The sequence below is a fragment of the Hoplias malabaricus genome, chromosome 10 (genome assembly GCF_029633855.1).
Source record: "Hoplias malabaricus isolate fHopMal1 chromosome 10, fHopMal1.hap1, whole genome shotgun sequence".
Classification (NCBI taxonomy): domain Eukaryota; kingdom Metazoa; phylum Chordata; class Actinopteri; order Characiformes; family Erythrinidae; genus Hoplias; species Hoplias malabaricus.
The window spans coordinates 24,323,797-24,339,914 of record NC_089809.1 but is presented as its reverse complement, the minus strand read 5'-3'; the positions used below and the strand labels follow the sequence as shown (position 1 = coordinate 24,339,914).

At 36.6% G+C, this 16,118-nt stretch overlaps 1 protein-coding gene and 1 long non-coding RNA gene across 7 annotated transcripts in view; one reads left to right on the top strand and one right to left on the bottom strand.

The window, feature by feature from the left end:
- Positions 1–6,390, bottom strand: part of ctnnb1 (catenin (cadherin-associated protein), beta 1) — an 11,857-nt gene extending 5,467 nt beyond the window's left edge. For both annotated transcript variants that reach the window (XM_066684052.1, XM_066684053.1), the window contains exons 1-5: positions 6,247–6,390; positions 1,582–1,635; positions 988–1,212; positions 505–758; positions 25–263 (exon numbers count right to left, since the gene is read on the bottom strand). In XM_066684052.1, the coding sequence (XP_066540149.1) occupies positions 25–263; positions 505–758; positions 988–1,212; positions 1,582–1,594 (731 nt within the window). In that variant the 5' untranslated portion in view covers positions 1,595–1,635; positions 6,247–6,390. The remainder of the gene's footprint in view (positions 1–24; positions 264–504; positions 759–987; positions 1,213–1,581; positions 1,636–6,246) is intronic.
- Positions 6,391–6,695: 305 nt separating this feature from the next.
- LOC136708811 (uncharacterized) overlaps positions 6,696–16,118 on the top strand; it is a 32,808-nt gene continuing 23,385 nt past the window's right edge. For 4 of the 5 annotated variants that reach the window (XR_010804389.1, XR_010804391.1, XR_010804390.1 and 1 more), the window contains exons 1-2: positions 6,696–6,807; positions 10,300–10,376. This is a non-coding gene — a long non-coding RNA (uncharacterized lncRNA). Of the gene's footprint in view, positions 6,808–7,101; positions 7,172–10,299; positions 10,377–16,118 lie in introns of those variants that run through there. The other variant, XR_010804392.1, reaches the window with a different exon arrangement.

Sequence of the window (16,118 nt, the reverse complement as noted above, 5' to 3'; positions counted from 1 at the left end):
CAATTTGTTAGATACAAGACTAACCCCAGCATTTTGACAAGAGCAGGAATGCCTCCTGATTTGAAGATAGCAAGTAGCCCCTCTCTGTGGTGGGAGAGGTTATGAAGGGTGCCAGCTGTGCATCTAGCTGTTTCTACATCATTGGTGTTCTGCATGGTCCTCACAATAGCAGATACCATCTGAGGAGAGCGCATAATGGCATGGCGCGAAGCCTCTTTCTTCGACAGTTGATGCACCATAACTGCTGCCTTATTTACCACAACCTTGAAGAGAACAACGCAGAAATAATATATTTTGAGCTTGGTAACTAGATATAAGCATACTTTGATTATGCAATAAGTGTCATTTGCAAGAACAGAATTTGCACTGTTAAAATGACTTGCTCACATTAAAATATCCACAGGTTTTTCATAAAGCAGAATATTCTCATTGTGAATCACTGCAACCAGGGCCTCCAACATCATACAGTGATTATATTTCAAATACATCAAATTAAAAGTGTACCTGATCCTCATCATTGAGTAGCTTTGTGAGTTCTGGGATGGCACGTGTGGCCAGCTCTGCATCATCTTGATAATTGATCAGATTGACCACAGCATGTTTGAGCATCTGTGAGGGTTCTGCCAGGCGCTGCACATTGGTAGGGTGAGCTCCATCAAATTGTGTGGAGGGAATCTGCATGCCCTCATCAAGAGTTTCTGGGAACATGGCTGCCCTCACTCTCTGTGCTCTGGTCATGGCATACTGGCCATCAATGTCTAATAAGATAGTAAAACATATGTACACAAACATATCCTTTACTCAAACATGAATTAAGCATCAAAGCAAACTCCTTTCTAGCACAATTGTCATTTTAGTACTGAAAGACTTTGCTAATGTATTTATTAAATTAATGTAAAGGTTTCAACTTATCTATTTAAAAGCTTCATTTTGAAAACCAGACATTTCTAATGTGTATGCAAAAAAGGTAATTGGAAAAGTGCATACCTGCCACTTGGTCCTGGTTGAAGTTCTGGTTGAAGCCCTGCTCCCACTCATATAGCACCTGGTTGTCCACATCCTCATCCTCTGGATTGCCCTTGCCACTGAGGGATGGTGCTGTGGTGGTGGCTCCAGAGTGGATACCTGAATCCAGGTAGGACTGTTGTTGCCAGTTACTGACGGCAGCCTTGCGGTCTGGCTCCATTGCCATGTCGAGTTCCATCAGATCAGCTATTTGTTGTAACAAATAAATAAATAAATAAATAAAATAATCATCACCTGCAACTTTGCATGGATATCTAGCAAAGTTAGCCTACTACAATCAAATTAAGTTGATTAATTAAAGCAAAAGCCGTACCAATTCATGGATATTAAAGCACAGGTTCACACATTACTATCACTACGACGATACAGATCACGGGATTTGAAGAATAGCAGTGATAATAGGAATTTAAGTATAGCATAGTAAGCTTTTAGTACACACAACTGCAATTTTTCATGCCCATGGTGATTTTTGAAAAACAGAATAAGAAACAAGCATTCACATTAAAATGTGAAAATATTGAAAGGTCAATGACTAAAAAAAGCAAAACAACTTACATTGGGTCGCCATGTTGTTCCTTACTCAGCCTGCTGCCAGCACAGCTTCCTAATCTGAAACAAACACATAGGCATGATTAATTTCACACTCTGGCACTGGCGCTCAATGTCATGAATATTATGGCCAGTTCAGCTCTCAGCACTGCCATGCCTGCTTATTTTCAGAGTATGTTTAGTCAATAAACAAAGATATCAGAAATTAATTTCAGGAATGTGTGCAGCATGTAGGCAGTGGTCATAAATGTCTTTTCTGGGTAGGATATGCATTCAGAATGACAGGGAAAGGAATCTGTCAGCCAAATCACTTCGAATATTCAGTTTCCCACAGACTAATTAGGAAACCAATAAGTATTTATGCAACCATTATGTGTCTGTTAGAACATTAAATTCCTACTATTCTCAAACAGCATGAATGTGTTCTAGCTATTCGCAAGCCTATTGCTCATAAACAGCAGTTAAAACCCACTAAAGCACAATGACATTCAGCTACTTACTCCATGGGGGCCCAATTTGTCCCCTCCTCCTACACGGCACAATTGCAATTACCATAACATAAGCCCTGAGCCTACCATCTATGCAAATGCATTACACCCCTTTCCAAACCAGTAAGCAACCCTAAATACTCACATTACTAAGAAACCCTGGCAGCTAGTTAACTTTTGAGAATGTTTAAGCATCAAAAAGTGGAAAAAAATAAAAATAATTCATTATCTAAAAAAGGAAAAGAATCAATAGTCTTGAGACTGTATTTTGGTCTCAAGACCTTTGTTTACTACCAATTCATTTTTATCTAGTTAATAGGGTCTAGCCTAGAATGCCAAAACAGGCTACTGTGGTGTTGTTTACATGCTTTCCACACATACTTATTTACCTGGTCTATGCTCAAAGTACAAAAAATAAAATAAAATCTACAAGAAAGTTTAATACTTGACTCTCTGGGAGCATAAACTATTCTTAGCTGAGAATCACAGCAGACCCTATAAATAGAAAGCCCAAATTAGATGTGTGCCATCTTATGAAAGCATCATAAGCACCCAGGCAGAACAGGTACCATTTACCACGCAGAGTTAGTATATAGCGCACACACCCAAATTCCTCTGCAAAAACACTGAAGTCACCCCACTCTTCCTAGTTCAGTCTAGGCTGCCAGCCCCTTTGTCCCCAAGTTCTACTTTACATGAGTTCCATTCTTTAGCTTATGACTATGTAGCATGTCTACCTTTTGGGACAAGGCACTGTGCTACTGCACTACTGTGTGACTCTGGGGCTGCTAAGAGGCCATGGCAGCAAGTAAGTGGCTCAGCCCGTGGGTTCCAGCATCTGGAATCAATTGTGAGGAAAAAGCAAGCAGCACAGAATCCTTTTCCATTATGTGGCAAAACTGCTTTTCCTCGCACGCAATGTTACAGTATGCGAAATCTTGCAACCCTTAACCAGCTCCCTTATTCAAAAACAAGTGAAAAACAGCACCTAGATTTTTATATGCTGTATGTTATTCTGTATCCATTTTTTGTGTCATTTCTCTTAATCCCCAGTTTCCCAAAGGCATCTTAGTCCATATTGTGCTATTTAATTGTAGCACAGAAATGAAAATAAACGGTTTCTCCAGTAAACGTGTCCTTACAACTGGGCCTCAGTAGTGGTGAAAAACTGAACCTTTACCAAACTACTCAGACAATAATGTTTAAATTTAGAATAAAATGAAAAGGGTAACAATGCTATTTCTACATTAATTTCATGGAATGCAACAAAATGAACAAAAAATGTTCAACAGCGCAATTTAATTAGCTTTACACTAACCTTGTTTTGCTTAGACCATCAAGAGTTTCTCTAACATTAAATTTGAGAGAAGTAGTATGATCAGAAGGTGTATAATTGAGAATTGAGGTCAAAGCTAAACACTGCTAAACTAAAAGCTAACTAAACACTGTATAAGAACAGTGATCAATGCTCTCACAGAAGACCACAAGTTAGTGCAAGGCCTCCACTACAGCAGAGGAATGCAGGAGTCGGCATTCCAAGGCAAACGTTTGCTCCGTAGGATATCTGAAAACAAAAGGCTGTAAGGGCGAACAGCTCCTAGCTAATCTTAAATTTCAGTACAGCTTACATTAGGTCAGCAAGGAACCGATGATGGCATGCAGACTGACAACATACCAGCCACTACATAGCCAATAAAGGGTGGTAAAGTGAAAATGTGTAATGTTTACTGTATCACTGAAGAACAGAAGACAATTTGCAAAACTCATCAGAAAGCATAGTCTGATTGCTAACTTGCTTTAGTACAAAAGCATACACTCATGGCATGTTCTGTACAAAGAAAGTCATGAACAAACTTAATATTTAAGCATGTTCTTTCACAAGAAGATTATTAAATTGTACCTAAATGTACAAAATTGGTTAGCGTGTATGCTCACTATGGCAAAAAAAAAAAATCACAACTTGTTAATACACTGTACAGATTTGCAGTACTATGATAATTCAGGAATGTGCAGGCAGCATCTAGCAGCCTTTAAACTTTGTAGCATTTAGGCTTTATCTCCCATATAGAGTAGTATTAAAATACATGGCTGAGGTCCCTGGTGTTTTGGACTTTCTTCTAAGGAGCGGCTGCACAAATGGGATACCATTAGCCTTAATAACCCATATGTTACTCATACAATGATTTTCACAAATTTGGAACTACACTTCTATTGGAAGCAGGACCTATGCATTATTGCTGATGGGGTGAACAAGTTTGAGTGGATATGTAAGGACACAAATAAATGTACATTTCATTAACGGATTACAGATTACTAAGAAAAGAGGTCCAAAGCATGACAACATAAATACAGTATTAAATGTGTGTATGCCCAGGTAAATGATATTAAAGCAGTTTGGTTAGTACATCTCAGGTCAACATATGCAGAGGACAACATGCAACCGTTAAGGGCTGTAAATAAGTGATTTATTTGAAACTTACATGGGCTGATGTGGATAATAGCCTGTGTTCAAAACGTATTTACATACACATCTGTAAATATATTAGCAAAGGGATACAAACCGTTCACAAATCAGTTCAAAAAATTGCATGTTAATGGATTCCCATTAACATGCAATGGCAAATTGAAGGCAGCATAAAATTAAAATGCGCACGACTAGAGGATCTCGACGCTAACAGCAAGTTAACCTAAAAAACAGATAAATCCACACAAGTGGATATATCCGTATTATTAGATATTAAAAGTCACACCCCGGAAAAAATAGCTGTATTGAGGACTAGAGCAGAAATCACTTCAAAACAAAGACGAAGAACCAGGCGACTTACTCAGACTGCTCCACTAACACCCACCATGAAGCTATATTTTCCGATTATAACCACGCTGTGGCTGAGAAACTCCGAAAAGCCCGTAAAGACGCCGGGGAGTGTTTTTCCCAGCAAAAGGTCGGTGTACTGCTGAGCAGAAAAACTGCAAACCCAGCCCTGAGCGGAGATTTCAGCTTTCAGCAGCAGCCCCCCACCCCCACCAGGCAGACCCCCACAACCTCAGCTCCCCGAGCAGAGTCAGGTTTCACTCAGGCTCCTCCTCGACTTCCTCTCAACACACAACGGCCAAACTAGACTTTAAAAAGCCTTTGTTTGAAGACAGAGAGAAGACTGGAAAGTATTGATGTTTTTAACATACGACAGAACTTTCAATGGAGAGGTTAATGAGTTAGTGTAGAAAGAATCATCGCATCAAAAAGTCGCCTTAGGTTTGAGAAGACCATTCTCCATATGATAACCATGCTTAAAGTACCGCATTAAAGACGGTAAAAATCGACCCACATGTGTTAATTTTAAGTGCCTAACACGACCAGAACAGCTTAAGCCTCGGCAAATCGACGAAGCCTGAAAAATGTGTTTCCTGCGTCCAAAAACCGAGTGCTCGGAAAAACTGGGAAACAACGACAGAGCACAAAAATATGCCAGAATGCGGTACATTATCGGGGATAGACACCATCTCAAGGAAAACGAGCAAATTGAGAGATGTTCCTACTAACGCAAATAAAACTCACACTCAGATAAACCAGACAAAGTAGACGAAAATAAGTAACCCAACAGATAACCTGACCACGTCCTCGCTCCATAGTCTTCACCTGAGGCCAAGTTAATGTGTCCTTATTGTCGCTAAAAAACACACCTAACGTTACATAAAATTACTGAGCTAAGCCCTGCCGTTTTACATGTTAACACTGTTAGGGTACCTGATTGTTAGCAGTAGCTCGTGTTGACTTTATACCCGAGTAAATCTGGAAATGCCACGATAGCTGCCTCCAAATGTTAGTTTACACGACGCTTCGAAGCAGGAAAAAATACACCGGTATCAGCAGTGACATAACATCGTATTATGTATCCAAATTATAATAATTATTATAAACGCGCATTTTGGTAAAATGCCATGTCTTCATATAATGTTTCAAACCTAGTTAGCCAAGTCAATACAATGAAAACACTTAGGACAGGGGCACACGAATCCCAAGTTGGCGTCGCGTCTTATTCGAATTTTCCACTCCACCTTAAAAGGCAGCAGTAATTGCTATACCATTTAAGGTGGAACAGTAAATTCGAAAAAGACGCTGGCGAAACAGAGAAAACATCACCGAGAACCCGCAAAATCTCCGCATCTGAAACAGGACACTTACCTGTGTGAAACGGCAGGATACTCCTTTATCTGTCAGCAGTCTAAAGGCGGTGTTATCAAGCACAATCCGTAAACAAAATGTATGTAAATCACCCACAGTACACTCCAGCTCCTCGATCTCCCTTACCCCGCTCTCCTCCAGTAAGATGGCGTCAAACCATTAGAGCAAAGCCATTATAAAAACTCTTGCGGCCAATGTATCCTGGCGCCTTGCTTAAAGTAGATCCCATTTGTCTGTGTTTTAGACGATGGAGAGAAGTTTAAACAACAAATAACAAAACGAATATGCCTAAATATGACGGGTTTTGTACGTTAACACTTGTCATTGGGGCACAAATGTTCTAAAAAGAGGATGTGCTTAACCTCGTTTCTGTTTGTTGACGGCGTAGGAATACATCAGCTGCAGTGTGGCCAACGGACGGACGCACCTACTCGTTAAGTTTTATGAGCGCAAGTGAAGCGGACAGATTTGATTTGTGGCTGCGACAAGAAAACCCTATCTTTTCGACAGATGTAAAACACAAACTTATACAGAGATTAACTTTCTTATCATCATTATTTGGTGAGACGGGAGGATGGGCTGTTGGGTGTGGCGAGGGACTTTTTACATTCTTTTTTCACGTGAATAATACCACAGGCTCTTTAAAACATGGCGTTTGGCTTAATTATTAGAAACGCAGAAAAAAGTGTTGAATTAAAAGGCACGGAGTGGCAAGTTAAACCCCTCCTTCGATAATTTGCTGAAAGCACTCAGCAGCATTGTTGCCTATTCTGTTTACCAAAACAAACAGCCGAAACTCGGGTTCATGAATATTAGTCATCTAATTTGCCCCGCCTCTTAGCACAAAACCTGGGGATGTTCCACAACGTAGGATTTCTCAGTTAGCCAGATAACTTAGGTCCAGTGTTGAAAATTGTCTAAAAGGGTAAATCTATCAGTTCTCATCTTATTTTGCAGACTTGATTTGGACATATTTTTATATGGCTAAACTGAACATTTCTGCTTTGTATAACAGCAGTTGAATAGGCTGTAAAATTTAGCCTTAGCCTGTTTGCTAGTATTGTCAGGTATTCCTGTTTTGTTTATAACAGAATTTTGTAGTTTGTAACTTGTTGTGGGAAATATAATCTATTCCAAAAGAATAATGTTGACTGTGATGGAAGTCTTAGCTGGGGATGGCCAATAACCCTCATTTTTTTTACAGCCTGATATGTAATATCAAGACAAGTATGTCAATACCAAAACCAGCTACATTATTATTTCTTCAATGAAATATTAAAAGGTGGATGGTAAACATGTTCAATATATTGTCTACATTGTGAAGTAATACAAAATAATATGCTTTCATATAGCATGCACCATATCCTGAGTGATTAAGAGAATCAAAAAGACAAGGTTAAATGAAAAATAATTCTCTTCCCCTTCATGTTTGCTAGAATTTTTTTTCTCTTTTTGTTTCACAAGGATTATAATAAATGCAATGAAAATTCAGTTTGCTGTTTGAAAACGTATGGTATCATCATTTCCTTGTGATAACAGATTTTCAGAAAGAAATAGCAGGATTGAAAATATCAGTGTTTTTGTGTCAATCCACAGATATATTGTTGCAGCAATACCTTTAGCATTTTTTTGTTTTCTGTTACATATATAATGGGTATTACATATATAACAAAATGGCCACAAAACAGCAGTGGTCCTCTATCCAGGCTGTTTATTTGATAATTATTTGTGCATCTTACTCATAGTGAACTGCAGTGTATTTAATTTCAAGGATTCTAAAAACCTCTTCTCCAGTACTCCTCAGAGTACTGTAAAAATGAAGTGTATGGTTTAATATTTTTACAATGTATGCAAATTAATTTACATTCTCCATGTTAAAAACCAATGTAGTAAGCAGGTTTTAAGAAAATGTAAACAAAATCTTGTAAGGTCCATTTTCATGTAATTATTTAACTTACCTGAATGATTACATGCGTGACAACAGTAAAAGCAGATTAGGATATCAAATATTTACCAGTTAGAGACTTAAAGTTATAGTATGAAATGCATGTATCAGTGGTGGTCTCTTTGTTTACATTAGCTTTAATCTGAGAGAGCAACCATTGAAACCTGTCTCTAACCATACACCAACATATTTATGAGGGGATTTTACTGTACATTACAAATGTTAGACATTACTTTTAGAAAATGTGCATGAAATTTGCCATTTATTCTCTTCATTTCATATCCAGAATAGAATACACTAGTACAGACATGAAATTATGAACATAGACTAATTAGGCACATATCACAGAAGTCTTTATTTTGTGAGGGTTTAGTTTTTCCTGGACAATTAAACAATAAGTACCTTGCTGTGTAATACATTTATTCATGATATATCTGACTTTTTATATAACCAAATCAATGCACATTCATACTAATGATGCTAAATGTAATTTTTGGAAAATTTTAAATACATACCATTTTGATAAAGAAGTTTTCTTCAATATAGGATATGAGTCCAAATATCAATGAAGATTTGTTTACATATGTATGCCAGAAATGTTCCCAATGCATTTCCTACAAAAAATATCTTAATATGTAGCATCACAGAGAAATACATTAAGCATTAATAGTAAAGTGAGAAGCAACTTTTCCCTTCAGAGTATTGTAAAAGTAAAATAAACAAGTACATATTGTACAGTGACAACTACCATGCAGTCAACACAACTAATGACACACATTGTTAATTAGTTTTTCTCTATTTTATTGTGAAAATAGACACACAGTTACAGTTTGTAGGGCAGGTACTCATGCTTAATAATCATCAGTTAACTATGTATGGTCTGCACATATCAGGAATATTAGGACCCTGATGAAGACTCTAGGAGCCTTTGTGGGCTAAAAGAAGACAAATTAATCAGTATAAATCTGTACGGTAGAGTTTATGGCTTATGGCTAATAGTCCATAAGTTTGCTATTATGTCTAACAAACAGAAATGTGGACATGTGATACCTTTATTAAGCCTATTTATAAGGTGCATGGTTTCCTTTTTCAGATCATGGATTATATGAATTTCATTTTTTTGTTAAAAATATACAGTTTTAATTGGATAAAAAGGGTGAATCAATTGCTTGCTTATACTGTATGGGGAAAATTTTTGCTATACTCTGCTGCTATTTCTAGTGAATTTTTATATGCAGAATGCATTAGAAACCTATACAAAACCTGGAATATTCAGAAGCTCTTTATATACAAAAAAAAACAAAGATTGCATAAATCTTAGAGCCTCAGTACAAGATATCTTAAATGTGTGACCAGTCTAGTGGTTGTCTCCTCAGGCTTGCCCTATATGAAAATGTTACAGTTTTCAGTCCAAACAACATGTCTGAGATGCTGATATAAGTTATACATTCTAAATCATAGACTACTGAAAAAAGTAGAACATTTTGAAAAAGTTCTGTATAATATTGTTTTGAAAAGCAATCAATTAATAAATAAAATTGGGAACACAGGTACACACACAAATGTACAACACAGGGTTACATATGCATTGCCCACTTTCTCTTAGTAGACAAAGGATGAGTTTAGAAGGCACACTTCTTACGCATAGCCAGGAGTGTTAGTTTACCTAAAGCAGAGACAAGGTCGCATCCTACCAGGCAGCTATGGAGGCATCAAGCTCCTTGCTCTTATTTAAGCAAGAGAGTTGTGAGTTGGTGGTGGATTTTTGTGAGAAAAAGCAGACTTTTCCCTCGGGAAGTCAGTGGAATTGATGCAGTGTACAGAGGGGAGGGGCACCTTTCTCTGCGCGTGAAAGGAGGGGTGAGCTAAAACCCACTTGTGTGCTCAAACGATTGTGTCTTCTGACCCCAACTTAGCAAAAGGTCTCGAACCTACATCCTGGCATCCACAATAATGCAGGGCCAGACCCAGACACTAGGGATCCATTGTGCAAAAACTTGGTGCTGTCCTCCTTGAACTAGGCATGGATTAAATAGAATGATTGATCATTTTAGTTCACACTGTAGATAATTAAATGTCACTAACACATTGTCTGTTTGATACTGCAGGATAATGTACGGAAGTGACCAGACATCTTTTTCCTGACAGTAAATAAAATGCAGAAGTGTAGCAGCATGCTACTGAGGTAGGGAAAACAAAAAAGGGGTTGGAATAACTGATGTGCTTTGTCTTACTTCTTTTGTAGCATACAATGAAATGAACAGTTCAAGTTGAACACAGTTTAAGTAATACTTTTACAATAATGCTGATAACATGATTTAACAGGGAAAATGAAATAATACTTTTAATTGTGAAAGTGAATTATAATATGTACATTCAAATAATGTAAAATATTTAGTAATTTAATGAACGGTAAGTAAATTAGGATTGTTTTGGTTGGACTGGTTTAACAATGTATGCACATTTAATAGAGTGAATTATACAGTAACAATTGAGGGGGTCATATATTTCTGAATGTAAAGGGTAGCCTGTGCAGTACAGGTGCCTATGTCATTGGACTGATAATCGTTACAGTAAACTAGCTGATGTTATAATTCGTCCTTAAAACAATTCAGAAACTCAGAATGCAATAAATTAAAGTGTATTGAACAAGCTAGATAATGAGCTAATTACATTAGCATATAGTACCTTTGGCCGGACAATGAGCAAACTCAATGATGGGAGTCAGGAAGACAGATATTCCACTTTAATGGTGTCTGAAACATGTTACGAAATTCTTCTGGGGATGAACATGGGAAATATCTTGTAATATTTACAATGACAGGTAAGAAGGATATATGGTTTCACACCCACTGAACTGTTATTTTTACCTTTTTTGGGAGGTCCAAGTAATTAGAATTAATTACAAGGGGCAGACGCCCACAATCTTCCCTGTAATTCGAAAAATGTATTTACTAAATATATTAAAACATTTTCAGTGTGCACATATTTCTCAGCAAACGAAGCACCAGAAACTGGTTCATCTTTATGCATAATAATAATGACAAATCGTAATTTCATGATAAAAAACAATGTACAACTTATAAAATCTTCATGTTTCTATAGTTTTTTTTTTTTTTTTTTGCTTGTTCTTTGGTTTTATCTTTGTTTGTTTTTTTCATATTTGAAGCAAAAAATGTAGTTCAACATACTAATATTAACATAATTTAATTATAGGAATTTTCATGTAATGCATTTTCAATTTTTTTTAATTATATGATGAATAAATATCTGAAGGTAAAAGTGAAATATTTTATACAAAACTGCTATCATTTAAAATGATTAAACTGCCGTGTTCTACAACTTTTTCAGTGTTTAAGAGGCTTTGCTATTTAACTCTTACATCAGAGTACTCCACACATCCAGCCATTCTCAGACACCGAAGCATAATCTCGCTCACATAAGCAAATACAAAAACCTCTATTGGACACCTCGGCTCAAAATTCTCTTCAAAGTTTCCCTGCTTTGTAAAGCTGCACAGGCAACAATATCCGACCGCAGGTCAGCCCCTTTTGTGTTCCATTTCATTGTAGGGTTCAAAAACACAGATTAAAGAGTTGGTCAGCCACCCCCTCCACATTCATCGGCTCTGCTGTTATCCCAATTGATGTCATAGAATTCCTTAATACCGAATAAAAGTTTGGGCATTCCATCTCAATGCAGCGCTGTACATTGTTACTTTAAAAGAGAAAGCACCTCATAAAGACAGCATTAGAACATTTAGAATAAGACCAGTTAGTCTAATAAGATATTGGCAGGTTTGAAAAAAATTGCAAAATTATTTTGCTATAAAATGTGGCTTTTTCATTTGAGTTTAGTTTACTATCAAATCAGTTACTGAAGTGATATTTGGTTTGATTATAGATAAACTTTCCACATATATGAGCCAGCAAAAAAAAAATAAATAAATAAAAAATAATAATAATTTAGAATACAGAGTTTACTCTTAAATATTGTAATTATATTCTGTGGAAAGTACATTATTAGTAGAGGTATTATATTAAGATAAAAATTGGAATATATTTTGTACTAATATAATGTTGTGCCTTAGTTATATTCTTGGTAATATAAAAGACAACAGTAACCATGAAGCTCAGCAGTAGATCATCTGAAACAAAAGAAATTAGGTTTACTGTACACCATTCTCCAAACTGCTAATGTTTCAAATTTAAAGTAATTGAGTTCAAGAATGTAATTGAATTCTGAGTAGCTTCATTAGCTTTATTAAAATATATTAGTCTGGTTGAAAGAATTATTTAATTTGTGATTCACACATTATATAGCCTGCACAATAAATCTTAATGCATATTAAGTATAAACAGGAAACACATTTTTATAATATTAGAATAAAATCTTATTTTTTATTTAGAGACTAAATAATAAATAGGAATAAATATATTTTGGTTTGCAGTGACAAAACTATTCTGTTGTCCAATCCGGTACTTAAAAAAATTGTTAGAATGACAATTTAGACAAAAGCATGGTGTATCAGAATTATTGTCCTAAAGCTTAGGTTTGCTACTCAGTTTTATAGTATAATAAGCTAGTGACTGTTGTAAATTAATAAAATTAATGCATTTTTGTTTTAGTTTGCTGTTGTTCTGCTCCTATCCTAATATGATAAGCTGGTGATTATTGTAAATTGTATCAAATTAATTCTTCTAAGTTTAGTTTGGTGGTGTGCTGCTTGTATTATAATATGATAAGCTGGTAGTCAAACACTGACTGGCAGGCACTAAGATTGTCTACAAACAATGAGTATCCTTCATCTACACTGTAACATCCAAAACACATTACACATCTATTCAATCCAGGGAAACACTTGCCATGCGCGGGAACCGAAAAAAGGCAAATCAAAGCTAGCAAAAAGACTATAATGGTGGTGAAAAAATGTCCTTTTTAGGGAGGGTGTGAGAGAGAGAGAAAGAGAATGGGAAAAGGAGAGAAAGAGCAGGAACGGGAGGAATATAATCTCATCACACAGCGTCCACGGTCCCTATTTACATCGAATGCAAAGAGGGCACGTCCTCCTGAACATCCCTGCTGTGCAGAGTGAAAAGCATGAACAAATCAAAGACACAGCTCATCTGTGTTTATATTTTCACACAATGAAAAACCTTCTCTTTGTATGGCATCACCCCTCCCTTCTTTTATGATAGTATGAAAAATACAGCCCCCCCCCCATCCCCCTCATACACACACACACACACATCTTGCCTCCTCTTCCATTTTCCTCAATATTTAGTATAATTACCATCTTTCATCAGCATTTTCAGAGTCTTTTTTTTCCAAATTACTTATTTGTTTATTCAGACTACAGCCTTATTTTCAATGCAGGGCTGCCTGGGTCTGGGTCTCTCCCCTTGTTTAACTTGTCATGTATAGCTGTGTTTCTTTATTATTGCTGTGCTTGATCGATGGCTTTAGATTTGCAGGGGTCATACAAAAATTGTTCTTCACTACCCTTCTGTCACCTGCCTATCTTTCTGGATTTTTGTCTGTGTGTCTGTCTTGTCCATCTGGCTGCTACACTGTCTGTCTAATAGAAACAAAAAGGAATGGCTGGCGCTGACTTGAACAATAAGTGCTAATCGACCCCCGTTCTTTCTGCACAGGCAGACACCAAGATGGCTTACACTAGTTTCACAACCCCCTTCACCCTATACATACATAGTGTTTTCTTCATTCTTTATGCCAAACTTAGCTGATCTGTTACCCATATATCCAATTTCAGCAGGCATTTGCATTCAGTATGATTATGCCTGGATTTCCTGAATTTGTCAAATGAAAATCACATGTGTATTTCAGAGACTGTCAGAGTGTAGAGAGTATTGGTTGAGTGACGGTTGCTTGCCCCTCAGTGTGTTTTGTACAGAAACATTGTGAAAGTGTGTGTGTGTGTGTGTGTGTGTGTGTTTACGTTTGTATGTGTGTGTGTGTGTGTGTGTGTGTGTGTGTGTTTAGAGTGGAGGCAGCCCTCTCTGAACCATCCGCATTGTTCTCACCACAGTACTCACTACAATTCTGTCGATATGAGGTGCACACACTCCGTGCCTCTGACTGCTTCGAAAATGCCTACACTTGTAATTCTGAAACAATTCAATGCTGATGTTAAGTTTGTAAATGTTAAATGTTGTTTCCTACTTTTACTTGGATGCTGCAACATATGAAAAAATATTGAATAGAGTATTCCAAGTTTACGTTTCAACTTATAAAAAACACCTAAAAACAATACGTATGCTATCCTTAATAATAATGTGTTAGTTAAAACTAAATATATCTCATTGTACTTATTCAGATACTGCCCATTTTGAAAAAGTAACACATCACATGGAAGTGCATTGAACTTATTAGTTTGCTGCAATATTGTATCATACTGAAGAACAATGTTTCATAGCAATAGTGTAATTATACCTTTATACAATTGAGTAATGTAGTGAATGTAGTTGCTCACCTCTTTAAGACTGCTCTTTTTGACCATTAGCATGTCACACCGACTTACTGTGGGTATATGTAGACCTGCACCACTCATTTCCCATCGTAATCCATGTGATGGTCCTCTGACTAGATAAAAAATAATGAACATCTATAAAGAAATTAATACTAACCCAAATCAACACTGCCATTTTTAATACAAAATGTGTCGACTACACTCTGATGTGAATGCTATCCCTTGTGAGCTCAACTTTCATGTATGCCGGCGACAGATGCAGCTTTTGGGTTTTTTGGGGGCCGCTCCCTGATATTTTAAGTCCAATTTTCTATGGTTTGATTTGGGGACGATGGGCTTGATGCCGGGAAGCGGTGGGAGCAAGACTGCGGACTCAGCGGGGGCCATTAGACATGGTGTGGTGGCCGACTTAAAAAGAGTTCAAGAGCTCCCGCAAGAGTGGGGAGGGGGGAGAGGCCCCAAAACTTTCACTCCCTCAGTCTCCTGTAATCTGCTATTGATGCCACTGCTGTTAATTTTGTAGTAATTGTAAGGAGAGATGCTCTATTATGGGAATTTTAGGCCAATGCGTATATCTGATCTTTTTTCTTATATCTTTTTTTTTAATGTACATCTGCCAGTACTGAATGCAATCATGTATAAAATGTCCAACTTTAGACTAGATCCATGTAGATTAACCTTCCTGAGCAACATAACTGAAACATTTCATACAAATCATACTTTAATTAATTGTGTCCATAATAGTTATTGTAGGACCTCAGTCACATAATTACTAACACTTAGGATTCACTGGGATTTTTTTCTGTGACACTGAATTCTGATTTCTGCCATCTTTATAAGCTCCATGAATGAAGGTAACAAATGTGAAAGCTACTGTCTTGCATTTGTTACACCTTCTTTATTTATATAAAAAGAAAGCAACTCTGAAAAGACACAACATTTTTTAATTCCACTTGTATTTGGTTGTGAATGAAATGTAAAATATATACATACATGAAGTAAACTAGGAAACATATTGAAAATATCACCTCTTACCATCAAAATCCAAATGTTATTTATTTTTCTTCTTTAGTTAAGACTTAACAAAAACCTTATAATCCACAGAGGCTCTTGCTTTTGGTAGATGGTTAAATTTTAAAAATATAGAAAGGTTGAAGAGTTAATGTTCCCAACCTCTGTGCCATTGTAATTTTTTATTTAAAATGAACTGTAAGTAAAATTATTAAAAATATTTTTACTAGTGAAGTGTAATGTGGTGATGGGAATAATCAATTATTAATTGATTAATGCCATGAAAAAAAAAATCAATTACTAAATCTGACTGAAATACCCATAACTCATGTATATGATGTAAGTTTAGTTCTAGTGTTTAGGCGTGTGGTTACTGCAGAACCCATTCCTGTCACTTAGAAAAAATAGCTTCGCTGTTTGTTTTAT